This window comes from Protomyctophum bolini (assembly GCF_963924005.1).
Source record: "Protomyctophum bolini genome assembly, chromosome: 14".
NCBI classification, from domain to species: domain Eukaryota; kingdom Metazoa; phylum Chordata; class Actinopteri; order Myctophiformes; family Myctophidae; genus Protomyctophum; species Protomyctophum bolini.
The window spans coordinates 43,297,662-43,321,157 of record NC_137875.1 but is presented as its reverse complement, the minus strand read 5'-3'; the positions used below and the strand labels follow the sequence as shown (position 1 = coordinate 43,321,157).

Below are 23,496 nucleotides of genomic sequence, written 5' to 3'. Positions count from 1 at the left end.
GGGCGTCTATGGCCAAACTACGGGTCAAACTCCTTGGGCTAAATTCGGTGAGGTGAACAGTGAACAGTGAGCGAAAGACTGAAGACAGAAGATTTGGCTTCAGGACCATCAGGCAGGATGTACAGACACTGAAGGCATCAGTGTCTTTCTCTGTGTCCCCAGCATGTCAACCAAAGCAATGTTACCAAATCAAAGGAGCCTTCACCTCATGTCACCTGGGGCTGGGTGAGCCAATCGTATCCTGTATCTAAACTCACAACTAAATACAGACACTTGGCCAGACTGCCGTTTGAAAGGGTCAAACCCCTCATCCTGATTGGGGAAGACCACCCCACCTAATCACACCAACCGAACAAGTGAGGTTGGGGCCTCCAGGTGGGCCAGCAGCCATCTGCACAAGACTGGGCTGGACCCTGCAGGAAAGCAATCTCCAGCCAAGACAATGTAAGTTGACTATAACAGAGCCCCAGAACACAGAGCTCAGGAGAAGGATGGAGAAACACTGGCAGGAGGCCACCAAGATACAATGCCCCAGAGACCCAGAGTGTGCCACCACTGGCAGTAAGGAGATCAACTGCTGCAGCAAAGATGTCATGAAAGGCAAGTCTCCACCAAAAAAAACCCTGAACCTAATCGGGGTGTCAAGAGACCAAAGTTTCTCCCCCACAGTTCCCTGCAGTGGCCAGTGAAGTCAAACTGTGCATCTGTACCTGAAAGGGACAAGTCAAAGGCCAGAAAGCCCACCTCCTTTTAATGTCCTGTCAGTAGAAACTCAACCTGCACCTGAAATAAGCCCTTACCTCTCCCAGAGAAAGTTCATCCTTGAAAATGTAATGATTAGTCGCCAGAATCAAGATCCTTGGTGGTCTAAAACTTGAGTTATTGGTAAAATAACAGCAGGTTGGTGGTCATTTTGAAAAACAATGGCTGCCATGGTCACAGGACAAATCTAAATAGTACCACTGTATTTCTCATCTTTTAAAATGTATGATTAGTCGCCAAAATCAAGATCCTAGGTGGTCTAAAACTTGAGTTATTGTAAAATAACAGCAGGTGGCGGCCATTTTGAAAAAAAAATGGCTGCTATGGTCACAGGACAAATCTAAATATTACCAATGTACCCCACATCCTTGAAAATGTATGATTAGTCACCAGAATCAAGATCCTAGGTGGTGTAGAACTTGAGTTATTGTAAAATAACATCAGGTGGCGGCTCTTTTGTAATATGGCTGCCATGGTCACCACGAGACAAATCTGTGATGGCCCCATAGCCAAAAATGTTCCTTAAGGCATGCTCTAACTGTGTGCCAAATTAGAATACTGCCCATTATTCAAAAACAATAATTTTATTGTTTTAGGAACACTTTTGTCAACTCCGTCAGATACACGTCAACTCCGTCAGACACAAGATCTGACGGAGTTGACGTCTGACGGAGTTGACAAAATGGCATTTGTTTTCATCTTAACCCTCTTTAGTACAATGTAGCCATTTTGTTTTTGCTTAATTTTGTTAGCTAAACCTAAACCCTAAACTAAAATAATAAACATTATTTTGGAATTCTTAACAAAGATCATAATAATGTCCTGACGGAGTTGACATGTAAAAGCTGTGACCACATGGTTATCAACATTGTTTGTTTAAAATATCAAACAATTGAATGCTTGTCAGACCAGGTACTCCACTGTTGCAACAAATATAAATGGGACTTGGAAAAGGAGTCTTCAGGCTAAATCTGTCGACAATATTTTCTGATTAATTTAAGACTTTTAAAAAAACCTGACGGAGTTGACGGAGACATGGGACGAACATTTGATATGAGATATTTAATAGAAAATATAAATTAAAATGAACTGTGTATATTATTTGCTATGTTGTTGACAATCTACTTTAATTTAGTATGTATATTTATGTGATTGTGACAGTATTAGACACTTTTTTGGCAGTTTGAAATTGTGGCCACTTGCTGGGGACAGGCTAAATACAGGCCTTTTTGGGTACAGGGCCTGCTTTTAACTAATTCAGATGGAATATGAAAACAATTATAATGAAATTAAGGGCATAATAATACACAACTGTATTACACTTAACTTTGCAAGTGCTTTTATTTTTATGAATTAATTTATTTTTTACATAAAATAAGGCTCTTATGTGTGGGACATGTTTTTTCCACTTTTGTCCCTCATCTCAAGAATGAGTGTCATATTTACAAGATTGTGGCTACCCGGAATAGTGCTTTACCATGATTTATACCATGATTGTTGACTGTTTTGGCAAACACAAGCAATATTAATCCATTGGCAAAGATTCATTGCACAGAAGGGACATAATATTCTTGAGCTTGCATATTGTCAAAATGGCTGCAAACGTGAAAAAGAAAAGAGACTTTACTTTTCCTGTTAGATCCTATTACCCAGGGGGCAAACCACCTCTTTTTTATACCTGCATTTGCCATAACATCAAAGGTTGTCCACCAGAAATATCTATGACCCAATAGAATCACCACCTATATGGACACACCGGTCAATTTATTTTCTGGAAATCCAATATGGCCACCACAATATTAGCCCCCATTAGCCTATAATGCAGGTGAATAGGGCAACATTTTTAACTGAGGGATTTTCCACGAAACTTCACAGGTTGATCAATATCATATTTTTTTTGTATTGGAAGTTTCCATTATATCCAATAAGGCCACCACAATACTAGCACCCAGAAAATTGGTTTGGCTCTAGATGAGCTAGAAATACAAAATCATGGTTTCTAACCACGGAAGATATTATTGTTTTTGGGGTGTTTCTTTGCAGAAAGACATCCCTCTGGCTGTATTTTGGTTTTGTTGCTGTTTATGTTGACAATCATCCAAGGCAAGTGAACCGTCCATATTAATAACAAAGTGTGTCAATCATTGCCAACCCCTTGACGATATCCTTCATCATCTTCATTTCTTTCATAGTTAAATCAAGTGCTAAGTGGTCTATTGTCTAAAAAAAAACACACACACACACACACACACACACACACACACACACAAGCAACAGTAGACTACATCTATTCATTATTTATTTCAAATCAAAATACAATGTAATGCACCACTGTCAGGCGGACATACAACTCGTCTCGAAGTTCGCACGCACGCATGCGACACACACACACACACACACACACACACACACACACACACACACACACACACACTGGACATGCTCAATGAACATATACTGTATATGTTCCGGTGAAGGTGATAGAGAGAGAGAGAGAGAGAGAGAGAGAGAGAGAGAGCACAGTAGAATAGTGGAATTCTCAGACAAATAAAGGATACAGAAACATAAGATATACAGATTCGGATGTCTCTCTCTCTCTCTCACTCACTCACTCACTCACTCAAAGCATCGCGGGTTGCGCAAAAAGTTGAGCTTGCAGACCAGCTATTTTCGCTATTTGCGAATCTCTCTCTCGCTCTCTCTCTCTCTCTAAGCGCTGTGCGCCTTTCTGACATGACAGTAGAAACGGCGTTGCGCTTGTTGGGGTGAAAAGGGGTGAAAAAGGGGGAATTTATTTGGTCGGAATATTGGATTGTCGGAATAATGACGTGTCGGACTATTGGCTGTCGGACTATTGGTTGTCGGACTCCCGGTATGTCGGAAAAAATAGTGGTTTGCCCCCTGGGTATGATTGTATTTACTCTGTGGAAGGTATCGAAGATATTTGGGACATTTCTGATTATTATTAACATTGCTCAGATGGAACTGCCATTGCAAAGTTCAGAGCCTCTCTCGCACACACGCAAAGCTCTCTCTCTTCAGCTATTCAGGTTTGTTGCCAGTTTCATTTAACAGAGGAGAGTACCCAATTTGTCTGCTCACTTATTTGTGTCATCACTTCTTATATTATCTCACTTGTGTATCCTGTATTGTTTTTCTTTGCTCTCTTCTCAGTTGATAAAGCTCACACAAATTGGCTCCAACGACTGGACTTCGGAGAACCTCCTTAATGTACGCTTTGCCGGCCTGGTGCTTCCCTGAAATTGAAGTCTTAAAAGGGGAATTTTGCCCAAAATCCCTTCTTACCTTGAACTTGAACACAGTATTTTGCGTTGAACACATTTGGGTAACACTTTATATTAAGGTCTTTATAATGCATTATAATGTGCTTATAAGGCATTATAACACTTGTTATAAAGGTTTGTAATCATGTATAACAACTTATAACCACGTTTATGACATATTATAAGTGCTGGTCATAATGCATTATTATGCTTAGTGGAACAGCACATTATACGTATTATAACTTAGGTGGTTATAAAGGCACATAGAGAAGTGCTGTAATGTCTGTGTCATAATGCATTATAACCAATGTGTATTCAATGGAATAATGTCTTATAAACATAATGGTCATTAGCAGTTGTATCATTTTATAATACCCTATAGCATGACTTTGTGACCTTTAAGTAAAGACATTATTCAATTTAATAAACACATTGGTTATAATGCATTATTACACATACATTACAGCACTTCTCTATGTGCCTATATAACCACCTAAGTTATTATAGTTATAATGTGCTGTTCCACTGAGCATAATAATGCATATGTCCAGCACTTATGTTATAAACGTGATTATAAGTTGTTATACATGATTACAAACATTTATAACGAGTGTTATGTCTTATAAGCACATTATAATGCATTATAAATGAGCTTATAATGCTCGTAATATAAAGTGTTACCCAAATGGGTTTAGAAATCCATGTTGTACGCCGCATCTCCACTAGCTAAAGAGTGCTGGGTTGTTTGTACCCCGAAAATAGTTGATTTACAAGCTCTCAAAGCTTGTAGATCTGCTAATTTTGCTATTTTTGTCCAATAGTGCCCCTTTTTCAGCCCCTGCCTCTCTAACACTCTCTGCACGTCCCTGTCTGTAGTGATCATTTAAAGGTCAACTTTAGGTTTTTTTTTAACCACGGTTCATTATTTTAGGTTGTTATTAGAGAAAGTAAAAGATCAGTGTTTTTTTTTTCATTTTATGCTTTCTTTCGTTTTAGCGATTTTAGCTATTTTTGACACGGGGCATTCGAACATGGGGATATTTGTTTACAACGTTTTATAGCCATTTTTTTAAATGTATTATAGTCCTACTAGACCCCATGAAATTACATCTGGCCACAAAAGATCACAGGATGTGAAGGGGGGTACTATAGGGGGCTGCCATACTGTGTTTTAGGCTCAATATGTCAGTTTGTCACCTCCCCCTTTACACAGTGACGGATCAACCCCTCCCAAGGCCCTGGCGCTTCACCAAATCAAAAGGCCCTACAGATTCAGCCAATTAATTAATTAATTAACATGCATGCATTTAGCACATATCCACTACTGCCTGCGCTGCCCGCTGACACAGCAGGCACTGCCGTACTGGGCCCAGCCTTTCCAACTTCAGTCTCTGCTAAACTATTATGTAAGGACTAGGAGATTACTTTATCGTTATTAATACAGTCATTAACAAGAAACATGCATGATGAGATGGGGAAAAAACAATGCTGTTTCATGTATTTTCTTATAGCCTACTGTATTCAACAGCCAAACAGCTGATTGATGGACCACGCATATATACCTTCCTGAAAAAAGCTATTCAGGTCCTGTGGGTGCAACGTCACTGAAAACTTTCATAATAGCTGGATGTAAGAAGGATGTAAGAACACACTTTTGTTGCATTAGAGCAGGGTAAATATGAAGTTTTGCGCCACGGTCTTGTGTTTATATTCCTCTTACATACCGGTAGGCTGTATGTTATTGTCGCAACAACACACGTTGTGTGTCTGAGTGAGGGGGCCTTCCTGAGCGAGGGGGCTTCTGACGGCGTCGCTTACTCGCTTCCCCTCTGTCAGAGGAGCTAAGCGCAGCTGTCGGGAACTCCCCCAAACCGACTGCTCCCCCGCCCTCCCGAAAACTGCTACAGAAACTCAGACGAGAAGACCAAAAACACTACCTGCTGTGTTGCGTTACATTTTTCGAAAGAAGCAACAGCCAGGCCAGTCTCGTACCAGACCCTGCAAGCTTCGGGCCCTGGCGCTTAAACTCCACCTAGTTACATTGTTAATCCGGCTCTTCCTTCACATTCAGTAGATCATGTGATCTTTTGTGTCCAGATGTAATTTCCTGTGGTCTAGTAGGACTATAGTAAATAATAATAAAAATAAATCGCTATAAAATTGTGTAAAAGGAAATACATATGTAGCCCCATGTTTGAATGCCCCCGCCCCCCTGTAAAAAATAGCTAAATCGTTAAAATGAAAGAAAGCAGCAAATGAAAAAGAAATTCCACTCACCTTTTACTTTCTCCAATAACAACCTATAACATGAACCTTGGTTGAAAAAAACTAAAGTTTTCCTTTAACTTAGCTGCCTGTACTCCCCGAAATGCGTGTTGTTATGCATGTACAGGATCCTTTGGGATATATTGGGGTATATTGTATTCTAATGTATACTTGAGTTATTACGTATAGTAAATACATACCATTAACCAGAAGGATAAATTTGATCTTTTAATTAAAATATATGGATGTGTACTACACTATTGTATGCTGTGAGAATAAATAATGCTTGAACTGTTGATTGTGCTTGCTGTGGATTATTTGAATTATTTTATGGTCAACTATCTCAACTAAGGTCTCCGTTAAACCAGTTTTTAATAAGTTGAATGAAGAGGCGTGTGTGTGTGTGTGTGTGTGTGTGTGTGTGTGTGTGTGTGTGTGTGTGCGTGCGTGTGTGTGTGAGAGGGGGGGGGGGGGGGAGGTTTATTTAAGGTAAGAATTGAGCTGTAACTATTCAACTGCTGTTAAAAAAACCTAGCCTAGACCCATTAGTCCACAGCAACTATCGACCAATCTCGAAACTCCCGTTCATCTCCAAGGTTTTAGAAAAGGAATTGTCTGTAACCAATTATTGCACTTTCTCAACCAAAATAATTTATTTGACAAGTTTCAGTCTGGCTTCCGCCAAAAACATATTACTGAAACTGCACTCCTTAGAGTCTCTAGCGATATCATCATGAAAGCTGATATCGGAGAATGTTCAGTGCTGCTACTGCTGGATCTTAGTGCAGCATTCGACACGATTGATCATGCCCATACTCTTAAACCGGCTCCAACAGTGGGTGGGGTTATGTGAACTGGCCCTGAAGTGGTTCTCCTCTCACTTGTCAGGGAGAAGCGTTGCTGTTGCCGTCGATAGCTTTGTCTCCTCCTCTGCTCCTTTGACATGTGGGGTCCCCCAGGGGTCCATCTTAGGTCAAATCCTATTTTCAATTTATATGTTACTCCTTGGTGCCCTCATAAATACCTTTGATGGTGTCTCATACCATTGTTATGCCGATGACACTCGGCTATATATTTCCTTCAAGCACACAGATATTAGCAAACTCACTGTATTGCATGACTGTTTAACAGCTATTAATAATTGGATGGCTCAAAAAATGCTGCAGCTTAGCCCTAGTAAAACAGAGATCCTCATCATCGGCCCCGAAAGCATCGCTAATTCCATTCGGCTATCCCTGGGCCCTTTGGCTTCTAATATTAAAGTTTATCAAACACAGGATAAGATGTAAATTCCTTTGTGCAAGCACATACCTAAGAGTGTCATCGTGATGAATGGTAGAATGTCTTGATGTCATCCTGCCGTCTTGGTGATTAGTGGTGGTGAATGGTGGGAGCTGGATACGCATCATCAGTAGTGTATCCTTGGATCTTGGGATGTTTCGGCCCTAACACTATACACCCTCCCCAAGGTGGCCAGCTACAGGCTGATCAGACCAGAGCTTGCGTTAATCCAGACTCGTCACGAGAAAGAGAGCCATGCATGGCAAACTTCTCGTGGGATTATGCATGGCAGGGGCGTCTTATTCCCTGAGTCAAGCCAAAGCTGACCGCATACCTCCTGGCTTGCTACTTCAGTGCCCAGCAGGGGTCTTTCCTCCTCATGAAAAGCCACTGGCTGCTTCTTTCGGCTGCCTCCGATAAAGCTTTGATGGCTGAGCGCTGGTTCTGGCCTCTGACTCCCAGGTCTGAAAACAGTCTGGTAGTAGATCTTGCCACAAACCCTCTGCATCCCACCTCTACTGGGCGGACCTCAGCGTTCCAGCCGCGGTGTTGTGATTCAGCAGCGAGCTCGGCATAACGGAGGTGTTTTCCCTTATAAGCCTCATCCACTCTGTCCTCCCAGGGTACTGAGTTCGATGATGTACACCTTTTTTAGAGAAGGGGACCAGAGCACCAGGTCAGGTCTCAGGGTGGTTGTAGTAATCTCTCGAGGAAAAACCAGCTGTCGGCCAATATCAGCCAGAATCTTCCAGTCACGGCTAAGCGTATAGCTGGCCTCGCTCAGATGGTGTGGAGCAGCTCCTGGTCACCTTAGCCCCCTCCCGGACAAAGGTAGTTGTCCGTTGTTGGTTGGATGCTGGTGGTGGTAGAGAGTTGGTGGCAGCTCGTTTGTCCTCCAGGGTGGATGCAAGGACCTTTAGGACTTGGTTGTGACGCCATGTATAACGTCCTTGGGTGAGACTGGTTTTACACCCTGTGAGAATGTGCCTGAGGGTGGCTGGCGTGGAACATAGGGCACACGCCGGGTCTTCACCTAACCACTGGTGAAGGTTAACTAGAAAATTGGGTGTCTTCTTTGATAGCCACATGAATTTTAAGTTTCATGTAAAGAAGGTCACCCAGTCCTGTTTTTTCCACCTACGTAACATTATAAAGTGCTTTATAAATAAAATGTACTTACTTTTTTGATTGATTGATTGAAATCTTTATTAACAGTTTGCAGAATTACAGTACATTTCAAGCACAAACTCAATACAAAGACTGTTAACTGTGAGTGGACGACCCAATTAAGCCTTACACTTGTTTACAACAGGGTCCACATTGTTCAATTCATCAAAACATTTAGAGACAAACAAATAGACACTTCTATGTAGTTAAAGAACAGAACAGGAATTCATCATATAGGAAGCAAAAAGGGAAAAAAATATATATACAGTGAGGGGAACAGGGGGATAAAAGAAAAGAAAACGAAAGACAGAGTGTAGGGTGCCTGCACACAACACCATGCGTTGATGCCATGTGTGCATATGTGCAGGCACCCAACACCACGTCCATACAAAAACATAGTACAATCCATAGTACAAAGACAGAGTGTAGGGCGCCTGCACACAACACCATGCGTTGATGCCATGTGTGCATATGTGCAGGCACCCAACACCACGTCCATACAAAAACATAGTACAATCCATAGTACAAAGACAGAGTGTAGGGCGCCTGCACACAACACCATGCGTTGATGCCATGTGTGCATATGTGCAGGCACCCAACACCACGTCCATACAAAAACATAGTACAATCCAGATAAACATTCAGCTTTTACAGAGGCCAGTTTCGAATTGCAGCCATCCGTAGGTGCCCTTTGAGAGCAGTTTTGAAGGAGCCAAGGGATTCACATGTCTTAATGACTGTTGGTAGGGCGTTCCACATTTTGGTCGCATAGGAGCGAAAAGAATTTAGTCCCTTGTTTGTGCCGAATCTGGGTTGTACATGGTTTGTTGCACTCCCTCTGGTGTTGTGGGTGTGGACTTCGTTTACATTAAGGAAGTATTTAGACAGGTACATGGGTATCTTGGTGGTGTATCTAATCTTACTTACTTACTTACTTACTGTAGGCCTAGAGAAAACAAAAGCTGGGCAGCTGCAACGTTCCTCTGACAAACACACATACAAATACGAAACTACAACTGAACCTAACAAGCAAGAGCTACACAGAACTAAACGGGACAAAACTAGCACTCCTTCCCGAAGGGAGTAAAACTAAGGGTAAACAGAACGAAAACACAAACTAACGAAATTAGGCAGACATGACGGAGGAGGGAAGACCAACGCTAAGCGGTGTTTCCTCGTCGAAGCGCTGACAGAGAGTGAGGTATGTACCAGGTAGCCGAGTCTCTGAGCTGCCACAGAGGCCTGTATAATTATATGTTACGGCCCAATAAGTCTAGGGTCAAATGTGCTCTCAATATATAAAACGGACAGGAACCCAACTGCAGATTCGAAAATGCTTTTACTTGAACTTGTAGAAAAAGGTTACAAAGTTACAAAAGTTTTTGTTTCAGTACAAATGGCTCAATAAATACATGATGGAAGTTAATAGACTTTCAAGTACATGGCTATCATTTATGATAAGAGTAATAAGTAGTATAAGTTACAGAGAAAGATATTAGAGCAGACTATTTACGAGCACTTACAGACGTTGTAGACATTTCATACAGTTGTCCAAAACACATTTGCCATAATTGTCATAAATAGTTCATTATAATTGACTTTTAGACTTTAGCAACATAAATAATGTACATATTGTATACAGGCCGGCGATCCTGATTGTAAACACATCTCCACTTTCCCACCACTGTGCTGGGAATGTGACTGTCAGCAGTGACTGCCTGACTCACACACTCAATGTCCCAGGGGGGGTGAAACAATGTCAGAGAAGATTAGGCAGTGGCACAGACAATGATTGGATGACTGCGTGTGTGCGAGTGATGTCATGGCCACATAACCTGACGCTGCCAGATGAGGGCGGTATTGCGGAAACATATTCCCCAACACAACACTCATCTGGGATCTCTGACAGAGTTGAGCCCTGAGTCAGATCTGCTTCGCACCGAACCAATCAGCGTGAGCTAAAGGCGGGATGCGGATGTGACGGTATATAGACACGTCGATATGATTGGTTGTGTTTGCACGCCCACACGGTGATAGACAGACGCTCCCATCCAATCATCTACCATGTATCTTGAAAAAAAGGAACAGCCCCGTCATCGAATTTGCTTCCGCGATCCCAGATCCAAATAAGCTGTGAAACAAATTTGTGTAGCAAGCTTTTTGGATCTGGCAGCGTCAGGTTAATGGCCACACGCAACACCCCCACCATATGCAAAGCAAAGTTAGCAAAGTTACTATGTTTACCCAGGGTAACTGGACTAAGCTCAATAACTTGTTTACAGCCAGGCCCTGCTCAGGTTCAATGCCTTGCTCAAGTGCACTTCAGTGGTGGTAATTTTAACGTGCCGGTCCGGGGGTACGAACTAGTAGCGACCTTCCGATATCATGACCGCTCCGCAAACCGTTCGGCCACCGCTGCCCCATGATGGTGAATACCGGGAGTGCAACATGAGGTCATTCACTCATCAGAAAAAGAGCGTGACAATGTGTCGGCCAGGACATTATCCTTGCCATGGACATGCCTGACCTCCACATTGAAATACTGCGTGAAAATAGACCACCTCATTAACCTTCGATTTGTGTTCCGCATCTGGTTCAGGAAAACGAGGGGGTTGTGATCAGTATAGACGAGGGTAGGCTCACTGGATGAACCCACGTAAACTTAGAAATGTTTTGGGGCCAAAATAAGCGCTAGCGCTTCTTTTTCCACTGTGGAATACAGACATTGATGCCGATTACATTTTTTGGAGTAATACAATCCCATTGTATTACAAAGTAATACAATCCAGAGTCCTGCAACGGGTCGGATATCCGTGATTCCCCGCGGGTACCCGTGTTTCCAGGAAGGGCAGAATCCATTTGGACCGGCCATCCCGTCGGCCGGTAAACAGCGTCGGCCGGTCATTTTAAGGGTCGTTTGGCCGGGAAAAAAAATACCGTGGAATACCGAGGTATAGATTATCAATACAAAAATTGGATCAGTTGTACTGTTCTTGTTCTTGTTACAATATTGATGTATACAATTATTATTATTATTATTATATACCTTTATTGAAAGGATAAGCCCCTTGAGATGTCGCATCTCATTTTAGAGGGGGTCCTCAACACAGATACATTGTACAATACAGTTCACAAAGCCATACAACAATACAACCATACACACAGACAGGACAAAACAAACAAGACAGAACAAAAGCTCTCCCAAAGATAGCTCCCACCCACTGTTTCAACCCTAACTATAGCAGAGTTCATATGGGGGAAAAAATATATATATATATATATATATATATATATATATATATATATATATATATATATACCCTTTGCACAATAAGACCATGTTATTAGGCAAAAACGAAACAAAAGCAAACAAGCAGTTCCATCATGCATAATGTGATAATAATGAGCAGCAGCATCGAGCCAGCAGGGAACACATATGAAGGTGCATACAGATCGGTCGGTATGTTAAATTTATGGAAGACAAGGACAACTGCCAGTATGTTAGTTTAGAAGCATGAGCACGGCGTTAGAAGGTGTGTGAAAATGGATTCCTTAAATACGTTGAGGGAAGTGATTGATCTGAGTGGACTTGGTAGGTCATTCCAATCAGATGGAGCTTTATATTTGAAGGCACGGCGCCCACTTAACTTTTTTATCCTTGTGGGGACTGTAAAGTAGGGATGGTCCGTGTGTCTTAAATTGTAGTGTGGTGTGTATGGGACAAGAAATTGTTTTAGGTACTGTGGATAAGGAAAGAAAGAAAGTACATTTAAAAATAAATTGTAGCCAATGTGAGTGTCTTCGTGATTTAGGTGATAGCCAGTTTAAAGACTCATACATGGAGCAATGGTGAGTTCTATATGGGCATCTCAGTATGAATCTACATAGGTTATTATAGGTGACATTGAGGGGGTAGAGGTTTGTATTGGTGGTGTTCTGATATATGACATCCGCATAGTCTATTATGGGTAGTAGCAGCTGTGAAACTTTTTCTAATCTGAAGGGTAAAACTATTGATGGATCGATATAGAGTTTTCAAACTGAAATTTATTTTCTGAACAATAGAGTTAATATGGTTCTTAAAGGAGAGTTGAGGATCCAGCCAGAGTCCTAGGTACTTAAACTCCTCCACTTTCTCCAATGCTGCCCCATCGGAAAAGTTAAGGACTAGAGGATGAGGGTTTGGGCTTTGAGTGAACAGCATGCTGACAGATTTTCTTTTGTTCAACAGCAGTTTGTTAGAGTGAAACCATTTTTGAACGAAGTCAAAATCAGCCTGTAAAGTACGCTCAATTTCAGAGATAATTAAATTAGATGAATAAATAACTGTGTCATCAGCATATAGTTGAATATGACTGTTGGAGCAGATTGAGGGCAGATCGTTGATAAAAAATTGAGAAGAGCAGTGGACCCAAGGAAGAACCTTGGGGTACGCCCTTTTCCATGATCGTGGAGTCTGACTGAGAACCCTGATAAGATACACTTTGACGTCTGTGATGGAGATATGAATTGAACCATAGTAAGGATTGTCTTGAGAGACCAATTGCATACAGCTTATCGAGTAGTAAGTAGTGGTCCACCATGTCAAAAGCCTTGGAGAGGTCTATAAATATTGCTCCTGTGGGCATTCTGTTACCAAATGCGGAAAATACATCATTTGTAAGTTTCATAAGTGTGGTTGTTGTTGAGAAATTTGGCCTGAAACCTGATTGGAAAGGTGATAGGATATTGAAATTATTGAGATACTTAGACAGTTGGTGAAAAATCAGTTTCTCAAAGATCTTCACTACACTATTTATAATTGAGATAGGCCTGTAGTTATTTAGATCATGGGAATCACCTCCTTTATGTAGTGGCATGACTCTGGCACATTTCCAGCTAGATGGAACTATTCCTGTTGAGAGAGATAAATTAAATAAATCCGCTAGTGGATATGCCAGAATATGAGGTTCAATTTTGAAGAACTTGATGTCCAGACCATCTGGCCCAGCACTGCTTCCTGATTTTAGGTCACGGATAGTACGTTCAACATCGGATGGGTAAATGTTTTTGAGGGAGAAAGAGTTGACACGTTCAGGGTTATTTGGAGGGGCATGGAAGTAAGGTGGGTCTGATGGCTGAGATCTGCAAATTGAGGAGAAATGCTGGCTGAATGAGTTACATATTATGGAGGGATCGTCGGTTAAATTATTATTTATTCTGATGCGGTTTGGGTTTTTGTTTCCTTTATTTAATATATTATTCATTTTATTCCAGAATTGTTTGGGATTATTATAGTCACTCGTCAAACAGTTTTTAAAGTAATCGGCTTCGGCGTTTCTTGTATTTGTTTTGCATGTGTTTCTTAGATGTTTATAAATAATCCAATCAGCAGGGTCATTTGTCGAGCGGCACTTTCGCCAAGCCTTATCTCTTTGTTTAAAGAGGCGTATGAGCTCACCACTGATCCAGGGCAAATGTCTGCCTTTTACTTTTATTGTTATCAACGGGGCATGCCTGTCAATAATTAGTCAGTTCGGTGTAAAAGAAATTCCAGGCATCCTCTACAGATGGTATCAGTTGGAACCTATTCCAGTTTATGTCGATCACGTCACGAATGAAAAGATCAGAGTTTATGTTTTTGTGTTTTCGCACTTTAATAAATCTTGGTGGAAGTCTGGGAAGTTTAATCTTCCAAACGCAGGAGATGATGGAATGGTCACTAAAACAGTCCGGTAATACTTCGGATGACACGATCCTGTCGGGATGAGTGACAAGGATCCAGTCTAATAGAGACTTTGTTTTGTGTACCGGGTCGGTTCTGGTGGGCTCTTTTATAAGTTGAGTGAGGTTTGCACTGCTAAGGAGGTTACGTTCTTTGGAACAGGACCGGTCTGTCCAGTTCCTGTTAAAATCACCACAGATAATGGCCTCATTTGAGTGATCCAGGGACTTAATGGTGGACAAATTGCAGTTAATTGATTCCGCAGGGGCATTCGGAGGCCTATAGATGTTTCCTATAGTCAAATGTTTATTATCATGGAAACGAATTTTAATAAATAAGGATTCAAAATGCAAAGGATTCTCCTTCGGTGTAACAGGCTCTGAGGCCAGATTGGAGGAAACATATGTAGCCACTCCTCCTCCTGCCCCTGTTCTCCTATCAGCTCTATATAAGGAATAGTTGTCAAGATGAATAGCATTGTCAGGGATCTTACTAGTTAGCCATGTTTCGGAAATTGTGATTACATTAGGTTTGTTATAGACCACCCAGGCTTTTAATAAATTAATTTTAAGGAATAGGCTTCTGATATTCACATGTATAATATGTAGACCTTTCATTAATTATACATAGGTGAGTAAAGTGCTACATGGGTGTGCACCATGAGTAAATATAGATGGAAGAAACATTGTATAGGGTGGAGGTGGAGAGAGCAGCGTCCAGGGGAGCAGAGGAGCAACAACACACATACACACAAGAACAGGATCAAACAACAAAAACGAGAAACAAATAAACAGAAAAACAAAAGAACAAAACAAAAAACATGGCAGACATGCCGTGTGTCACTGACACATGGCGGCAGAGTTACCGGGCAGCTATCCATTAATAGCGATAGCAGTAACTTTGCGGTGGGCGTTCGAGAGACTGGGTGTGTTGGTTTTATTTATCCGTCTGAATGCAGAGGTATAGTGTGGCGATGGGTAGAGACAGGACAAGGAAGCGTGAGTGATAAGCGGAGGCACCAATACCACCCAAGCCCCAAGCAGCACGGGAGGCCACAGCGGACAGACGGCGCATTAGAGGTACATTCGGCAAGGGACGAATCCCCTCACCCCCCTCCCCCTCGGTTTGAGGTGGCATCCATGGGACCCATTGGGATTCTGGCGTGAGCCACTCCCAGACCCTGGGGAGGGCGTCAGCCCACGGCATCCTCCCAACTAGGCCCCACAGTTTTGTTTGATGATGAACTTACCAGATGCAGTTCAGTTAGTTTATACTATTATAGATTTTTAATTTGTTTTGTTTTGTTTTTGTTTGTTTATTTGAGTATTTTTCGGTTAGGGGAGGGGGGAGAGGGGAGGAGAGAGAGAAGACCCCCCCACCAAACCCCACACCGTCAGCCACAGCCAGGCCTCGACCATGCCACAGGAGGACCAGGAGCACTAACTGCCCGCCGGCCCCTCACGCCCAGCCCAGCCCCCAGCACCATCACCATCACCACATCTCTTTCAAGTCAAATAGTTAAATTACATTTTAAATTACATTTAAACAAACTTTGTCCAAACCTGGAAACCATAGCAGACAAGCAACAAGAATAATCAAAATCCATAGTAGTGTTATCACAACCACAGCAGGGCATAAATATATGTGTATATTTGTTGTTATTTTTAGATATATATTTTTTATTTTCTTTTTATAGCTATTTCGTGTGTGGAGCTGGTGGGGTCATTTAAGTTATTGTTCATATACTATAGTTCTGATTTGGAGTGTGTGTGTGTGTATGTGTGTGTGTGTGTGTGTGTGTGTGTGTGTGTGTGTGTGTGTATGTGTGTGTGTGTGTGTGTGTGTGTGTGTGTGTGTGTGTGTGTGTGTGCATGCGCGCACACCCGTACAACGCAGCAGTGAGTTTTCCGACCGTAAGTTACGGTCCGTAACTATGGTTAGGAGTCTCTGTTTTAGGCAGTCTTTTTTCGTCATCCAAGAATTGGGTTCGTATGCTTTGCGCTTTAGCAATGTCTCTTGGAGAGGTATAGATCATCGTCATCACGGAAAGTTTTTTAGTTAGTTTAATAGCAGTTGTTTTTGTTGGGTGGGGCGGGCGGGCTGTGTGTGTGTGTGACTGTGTATGATCAAAGTGAGAGCGCGATAGGTGGATGGATTGATATGGATGGATCATGGATGGATGGATGGTAGATAGATAGATAGATAGATAGATAGATAGATAGATAGATAGATAGAATCAGTATAGCCATGGTGTCTTCTGTCCCTGTACAGTTGACCATCGACATATAGTCTATCAACTGAGATGACAGCCTTCTTGTTTTCCGACATGAATTCTTTCCTTATGGGGAACAGAATTTTGCGCCTATCCATAATTTCCCTCGGGAACTGGTCGTTCATCCCGAAGTGTGTTCCTTTCAGCTCCTTCCCGTTTTTCTTAACCTGCTCTTTGTGTTTAAAGTGTTCAAACATAACAATAATGGATCGGGGTCGAACAGGATTCTTTAGTAGCGCACCGAGGCGATGAGCTCGGTGGAAAGTGATCCGGTTTACAGTTTCGGACGGCATTTTAAGCTGGGTGGTCATAAAGTCCCTAACAGCATGTTCAGGGTCGGGTGTATCGCCGCTGGGCTGCTCGGGGATTCCGGAGAAAATCAGGTTGTCCCGCATGGAGCGTGATTGTAGGTCTAATATAGATTCTTTCATGGTTTTATTTTCTTTTGAGACGGATGCCATTTGAAGTGTGAGGCTGTTGACGGACTTTTTGAGCTGTGTGTTTTCCTGTGTTAAGGTGAGAATTTGGGCTTGGCTGAATTCCAGACTTTTTTGTATGCAGTTGAACTCTTTGTGTAGAAGTTCAATGAGAGCGATCCGTGCGTCGAGGGAAGAGAGTTTATTGTCGATTGCTATGAGTGTATCACTGACCTTGGAGAGTGAGCAGTTGGTTTGTGCAGGAGACAGTGGAGAGTCCTGGGATCCTGGTCGTTGGCGTTTATTTGCATTTGTTGGTGTGATTGTTGCCATGGAAACGAAGCCGCCGCTGGCGTTGTTTCCCTTTTTTGATGCCATATCCCGTTGTTGTTGGTGGCTGTAGTGGTGGTCTATGAAGTGTTCCAAGTCCTCCAGTTTTCCGGTTTGATGTAGTAAGATTGATAAGTTGAAATGTGGTTGTAAAGTTTGTTTAAATTCGTTCAGTTTGTGTGAAAGCTAGCAGCAGGGCGCCGCCATGTTTCAGTCTCACACCGAGTCTTGTCGAACGTGAATCACGGCGTCATCCCGCGAGACTCCTCATGCCTCCTTGTAAATTGTAAATGTCTAGCATTCATAAAGTACATTAGCGTTCATAAAGTACATTGTAAATGTCTAGCGTTCATAAGCAGCTACACATATTATATTCCTAATGCTCTGGAAGCATTTCTGAAACTATAACATCAAATAAATGGTTATTGATGATAGAAGTGTCTGGATTGATTTCTATGTAGTTTTGGGTGAGTTTGTCAAGGTGCACTGAGGTGGTACCGGGGACCCCCAGGGGTCCTCCAGGGGGTTCCAAGGGGGTCCGGGGACCCCCAGGGGTCCTCCAGGGGGTTCCAGGGGGGTCCGGGGACCCCCAGGGGTCCTCCAGGGGTTTCCAGGTTCTAAGTGTAAAGAAATTATTTCTCTTTTCTGAATGACAGTTTAGTGGTAAGAGTTTAAGGGAATTCCCTCTCAACTCATACCTGCTGTCCCAGAAATGGACAACAGGCTCAGCTGTAAAGTCATATATCTGGTGAACAAATGTATAGACCTCGATCATATCTCCTCTGTGCCTGTAAGTGTCTTAACCTTTCTTCATATGACACTTCTTTCAACCCTGGTATTAGTTTAGTATTTACGTTAATTTAAAAAGGTTCTTCTAATTATCGCCAACATGGAGTTTGCCTTTTTTTTTACTTTTTCAGAGATGTGCATTCCAAATTCTAGTGAATTATCAACCACCACGCCTATATCCTTTTCTTCCTCAACAGAAAACCCAGATAGACAAGATTTCTCCTTCCGGTGGAAAAAAAAATCCCTTTCTGGCCAAAAAGGGCATATACTATAGGCTTTCTATTAACACAAGCCGCCTTTGTATTGGTGACTATAGAAAAAACGATGTGTGTGTGCGTGCACACTCACTGAGCTGAGGTCTTATGTATTACAGACACAGCCTTATGTCTGTGCTCACACGGTGCTTACATTATGCCATTATGTCTGTGCTCACAGACATAATGGCAGTGGTGGCCGAACGGATTGCGGAGCGGTCTTGATACCGGAAGGTCGCCAGTTTGAATCAGCGGTCCGACACGTTAAGAATTACCACCGCTGAAGTGCCCTTGGACAAGGCATTGAACCACTACCATGAAATGTTCTATGAAATAAGCAGGGCCTGGCTGTAAACAAGTATAGATATGCTTAGTCCAGTTACCCTGCATGGGTAAACATAGTACCTGATGTCTTTTAATCAGGCTTTGGTTTTGTTTCCAAGCATAGCTATATAAATTGTACACAGGGTCGAGGTACCCCCTCCCCCCTCTACCCCTCTTCTATTTTTGATTACTAGTGAAGGGTTTTGACACTCAGTGGGTACGAAGTGGGAATGGGCTTGAACTGGGCAAATTATGAGGGTCCCACGTGGTCTACACGTGGGCTAACTGGGCATGGGTTGGAAGTGGGCAAGCCCATGTAGGTCCCACAAGGTCTACATGCAGGCTAACTTGCATGGGTTGGAAGTGGGAAAGCCCATGTAGGTCCAACATGGTCTGCATGTGGGCTAAGTTGCATGGGTTGGAAGTGGACAAGCCTAGGAGAGAAGTCCGGTCCACGGGCACAGCGTGGAGAGACCAGGAGATATTTCATCTAGCCTACAACATGTAGGGAGAAGAGGACAGAGAGAGAGGTCTGGCGTGATCTGACGACAGCGGGAGCAGGCACTGTCTGAGCAGAGAGAGAGAGCCCGAGGTAGGATGGTGCACCTTTTATGCAGGTTTTCACTGGCGAATGAATGACTCAGTCTGTATCTGATAGGCTGCACACGCCTCGGTTAGAGCACCTGACAGGTAGACAATACTGTGGCATAATGTTCATTGTCCATCGCTATCATAGCGCACAGCACAAAATATAAATAAAGCAATAAAACACAATATAAAGTTAACCATATCATGCTGCTCTACATAGCCCTGTGCATTCTGTGACATTAAACCAAATGGCATTCTCCACACTATAGTGTGGAACTACAGTAGCCCTCTCCATCTGGCCCACCCCTGGTTTAAGTCATGACTCATATAGACACTTTTTTTTTTTACATTGTTCTGACTAGAGAACTTTTATCTCATACAGTATGTGCATCAGGTCCTTTCTGATGACTGTGATTCAGAGGAGACGGCAGTAAAACTCGGCGAAAGAGACGTCGTGAAGGGGAGACGGAAGAAGACATGCACAGGAGAGGAGAGGAGGTCGAATTTGAGAACAGTCAAACCTTTTCCAAGCCAAACCAACCAGATCCAAAGTATGTTAAAAAGCAAGTTTTGTCTTGCTGGTATGAAAAGTACAGCTGGCTTCATTTCATTCCAGGAATTGATGGTGTTCTGTGTTTTCACTGCTCAAAGTACTTTAAGAGGGCCACACCAACCCAGGCTAAGAGCATAGAGAATGCCTTTGTTAGGACTGGATTTACAAATTGGAGAAAAGCAATTGAAAAATGTACAATTTATCAGGATTCGGATGGCCACAAACTTGCAATGACAACTCTGTTGCATGAAAACAGATCACTCATAGCTGAGCTGTGCCTACACAACACAACAGAAAAAAACAGAGCTACCCTATTAAAGGTTATTGGTGGGGTGACAATCGTGGCAACTAGTGATGAAGGGCCAGTCCTGGTAATCAGGCCTTTATGTCCCACCAGATAGACTGCTATAGGGCTCCATTTTTGTCTCATCTTTCTAAAGCCACTATTTGGGGATTTAGGAGTGGGGAAAGGGTGTTCCCCCACTAAAGTTGGTATTTTGGTTACCTGTCTAAATCCCTTAAACACCTCCGTTACCCGTTATATTATGCAATATGCATAGGTGTGGTTTGGGCGTTAAATAATTAAACAAAATTTAACCAATCACCAGTCCACGTGCCATTGCCTTTAATAGATCTCTTATCCGTTGCCCGTTAGTGCTATATTGCTTCATAGCCTTACGGTCTATAGCCCATGGAAGAGTGTTGCGTTGCTGTTTTTACAGAAAATAAGCCAGACAGTGCTTGCTGCAGTCTCCACCGTCCAAGACAGCTTTAAAGACAAAAAGGGACTCTGACCACTTTGAGCGACAGATTTCCTGAGATGCTCAAAATGTTCAGAATACTCATGTTTGAATAGACCATATGTCGGTCGGTCATCTTTAAGTTAATGGCAGGGTGGAAACTAGCCGCAATTTGCCAATGACTGCCGCAATTTGCCAATGACTGCCCATACTGTACATCTAAACAGACAAAGTCCTATCTAATTGTATTAAATTATGTCAAACTCACTAAAATTGCAGCTGTATGAAAAGCTTGAATGATGCTCTTTCTATCTGCAAAGTGTTTGTTTCATAAAAATCACACCCGTGTGAACCAAGTGGTGCAACTCCCCCCCCCCCCCCCCCCCCTCTCTCATTAGCAGGCTACAGTGCAGTAATACAGCGCCCCTACTGGTACATACTGGTGCTCATTAACGTCACATAGGTGAACAACACATACCTCCTGCATTATGTGCAAATTCAAAACAGGTGGTATGCATGCAGGACTGTTGAGTGATTAATCAACGAGCGCCTCCAAACTCCAAAATCAACTGCAAGGAATTTATTGACATAAAGTAGCTCATAACATGTCTACCGTGGACTGTTATGAAACAAAACTTTGCAGATAGAAAGAGGATAATTAAAGCTTTTCGTACAGCTGCAATGTTGGTGGGTTTGACATAATTTAATACAATTAGATAGGACTTTGTCTGTTTGGATGTAGGCTGTGGGCGGTCATTTGCAAATTGTGGCTAGTTTCCACCCTGCCATTAACTTATGGAAAAATGAAGTGCATATCTTAGCCAGGTCCTGGAGTATAACACTGTGGAAACACTATACAAGATGCCCAACAGGGGGCACCCTTGTCTCACTGACCTTTCCAATGGAAAAGTGTCAGTCAGAACTCCATTTCACTTTACACAGCACTTGGCATTACTAGGCTACTATACAGCAGCTGAATCCATTTAATGAGCATAGGCCCAAAACCGCATATCTCTCCATTGTTTTGTAAAGGACATTATGCTCTATCAAATGCTTTATTAAAAAAAAAAAAAACATTTCTGGACGGGACACCCTTTTGGTGTTTTAAGCATTATGTAATACTTTAGCTATTGAAAAATAGCAGTTGAGATCTGCTACTTTTTTATTGTGAAAATGTGGCTCAAATCTTAGAATGTATATTCTTCCAGAGAAAACGTTTTCAACTCAAATCTTTGCTTCTGGGGGGGTTCCTGGAGCAACATATGTTCAGATGGGGGTTGGTGGCCAATAACATATTTGTTGGGGTCCTTGACATGAAATATTGAGAACCACTGATATAGAAACATGAGGTATTTCAAAAAACTTCTAGAAGATATTTTTTTTATTTCAACGTCAGGCCTAAATAGTCTATAAGATTATACCACCTTCTCCATCATTATTCATATGGGGAATCACATCTCGCATTGTGCATATTATATCTTCTATATCTCTGTATGCCTGTGTAGAAGATATAATGCTACCCAAAACCTTTTTTATCCTATTTTCCAGAATCTTATAGCAATAAAGTCATTGTTCACTGATTGGTCTGTAGTTCTCTACTTTCAGTTTTCTACCCTTATTCTTATACAAAATTGTGATTACACCAGTCGACATGGATTGTGACACCAGCTGCATCCTCCATATGCCTGTAAAGCCTTAGGTGCCACCGTGCCAGCACCTCTGAAAAGGTTTTATAAAAGTCCCCTGTTAGCCAGTCTGACCCAGCTGGGCTCTTGTTAGGCTGAATAATATAGCCTCTCTAAGCTGCATCAATTAATATATCATCATCACATACAGTAGCTGTTTCTCAGATTCACTTATTTTCACCTTGTTCAAAGCATTCTCAACGTCCCTATTAAATGATTCTACCGTTTCTAGAATACATTTACTTTTCACCATTTTTATTTTATTTTACAATTCATGAATATAATTTCTCTTTTGCTTAGTTCAAGCACTATAGGAAGAAGGAAGTACATGTTTCACCCTCTACAGCATAATTGTGCCCTACTCCTCACAATTGCATGCATAGGCTACACTTGTTTTTCTCATATTCATCTAACGCAGGCTTTATTTTAAAATATGTTTTAACATTGTAATTCATATTATTACCAGCACTTTCAATTTCCCTTGATAGCTTTTCCCTCAGTTCATTTCCCTCCTGTTTCTTTCTGAAATGACTTTGTTTTGCATATAGGCCTATACTTTTCTTTTTCAGGGTCTCCCACCATTCACTATAGCAAGTTCCCAAACTTGTTCATGCCAAGGAAAGGACCCCCAAATTGACACTTATTAGCGGAAACTATCCCTGTGGCAATTGTGCTCAGTGCAGCAATACCTTTAAGGCTGCTTTTTTCACTCATCCCCATACAGGCAAGAAGTTCAAAATTCAGAGTATAATCACTTGTATTTCCATGTGGTCTATATGATCCGTTGCCCATGTGGATTGGCCTATGTGGGCAAAACCACTAGACCGCTCAAGCAACGAATTCGTGAACATAAGAGCTCCATTCGGAGAAACGACCGTGATTACCCTATTGCTGTCCATTTTAATGACTCTAGACATGACATTTCTTCTTTTCGTTTTATGGGTATAGAACAAGTTCGCCTGCCCAAAAGCGGCAGTATATGCATGACCTGTTACTCAAACAACGTGAAGCATATTGGACCCCCCCCTAACGCTATTTACTAATACGTCAAATATATTAGCACTTTAATTCAGAACTTCTTG

The 23,496-nt window shown here is 42.1% G+C and overlaps 1 protein-coding gene across 1 annotated transcript in view; it reads left to right on the top strand.

The window, feature by feature from the left end:
* LOC308328063 (receptor-interacting serine/threonine-protein kinase 3-like) overlaps window positions 1-4,065 on the top strand; it is a 61,511-nt gene extending 57,446 nt beyond the window's left edge. The window contains exon 13 of the mRNA XM_080781751.1: window positions 3,937-4,065. Within this exon, the coding sequence (XP_080637877.1) occupies window positions 3,937-4,023 (87 nt within the window). The 3' untranslated portion in view covers window positions 4,024-4,065. The remainder of the gene's footprint in view (window positions 1-3,936) is intronic.
* Window positions 4,066-23,496: the final 19,431 nt, after the last annotated feature.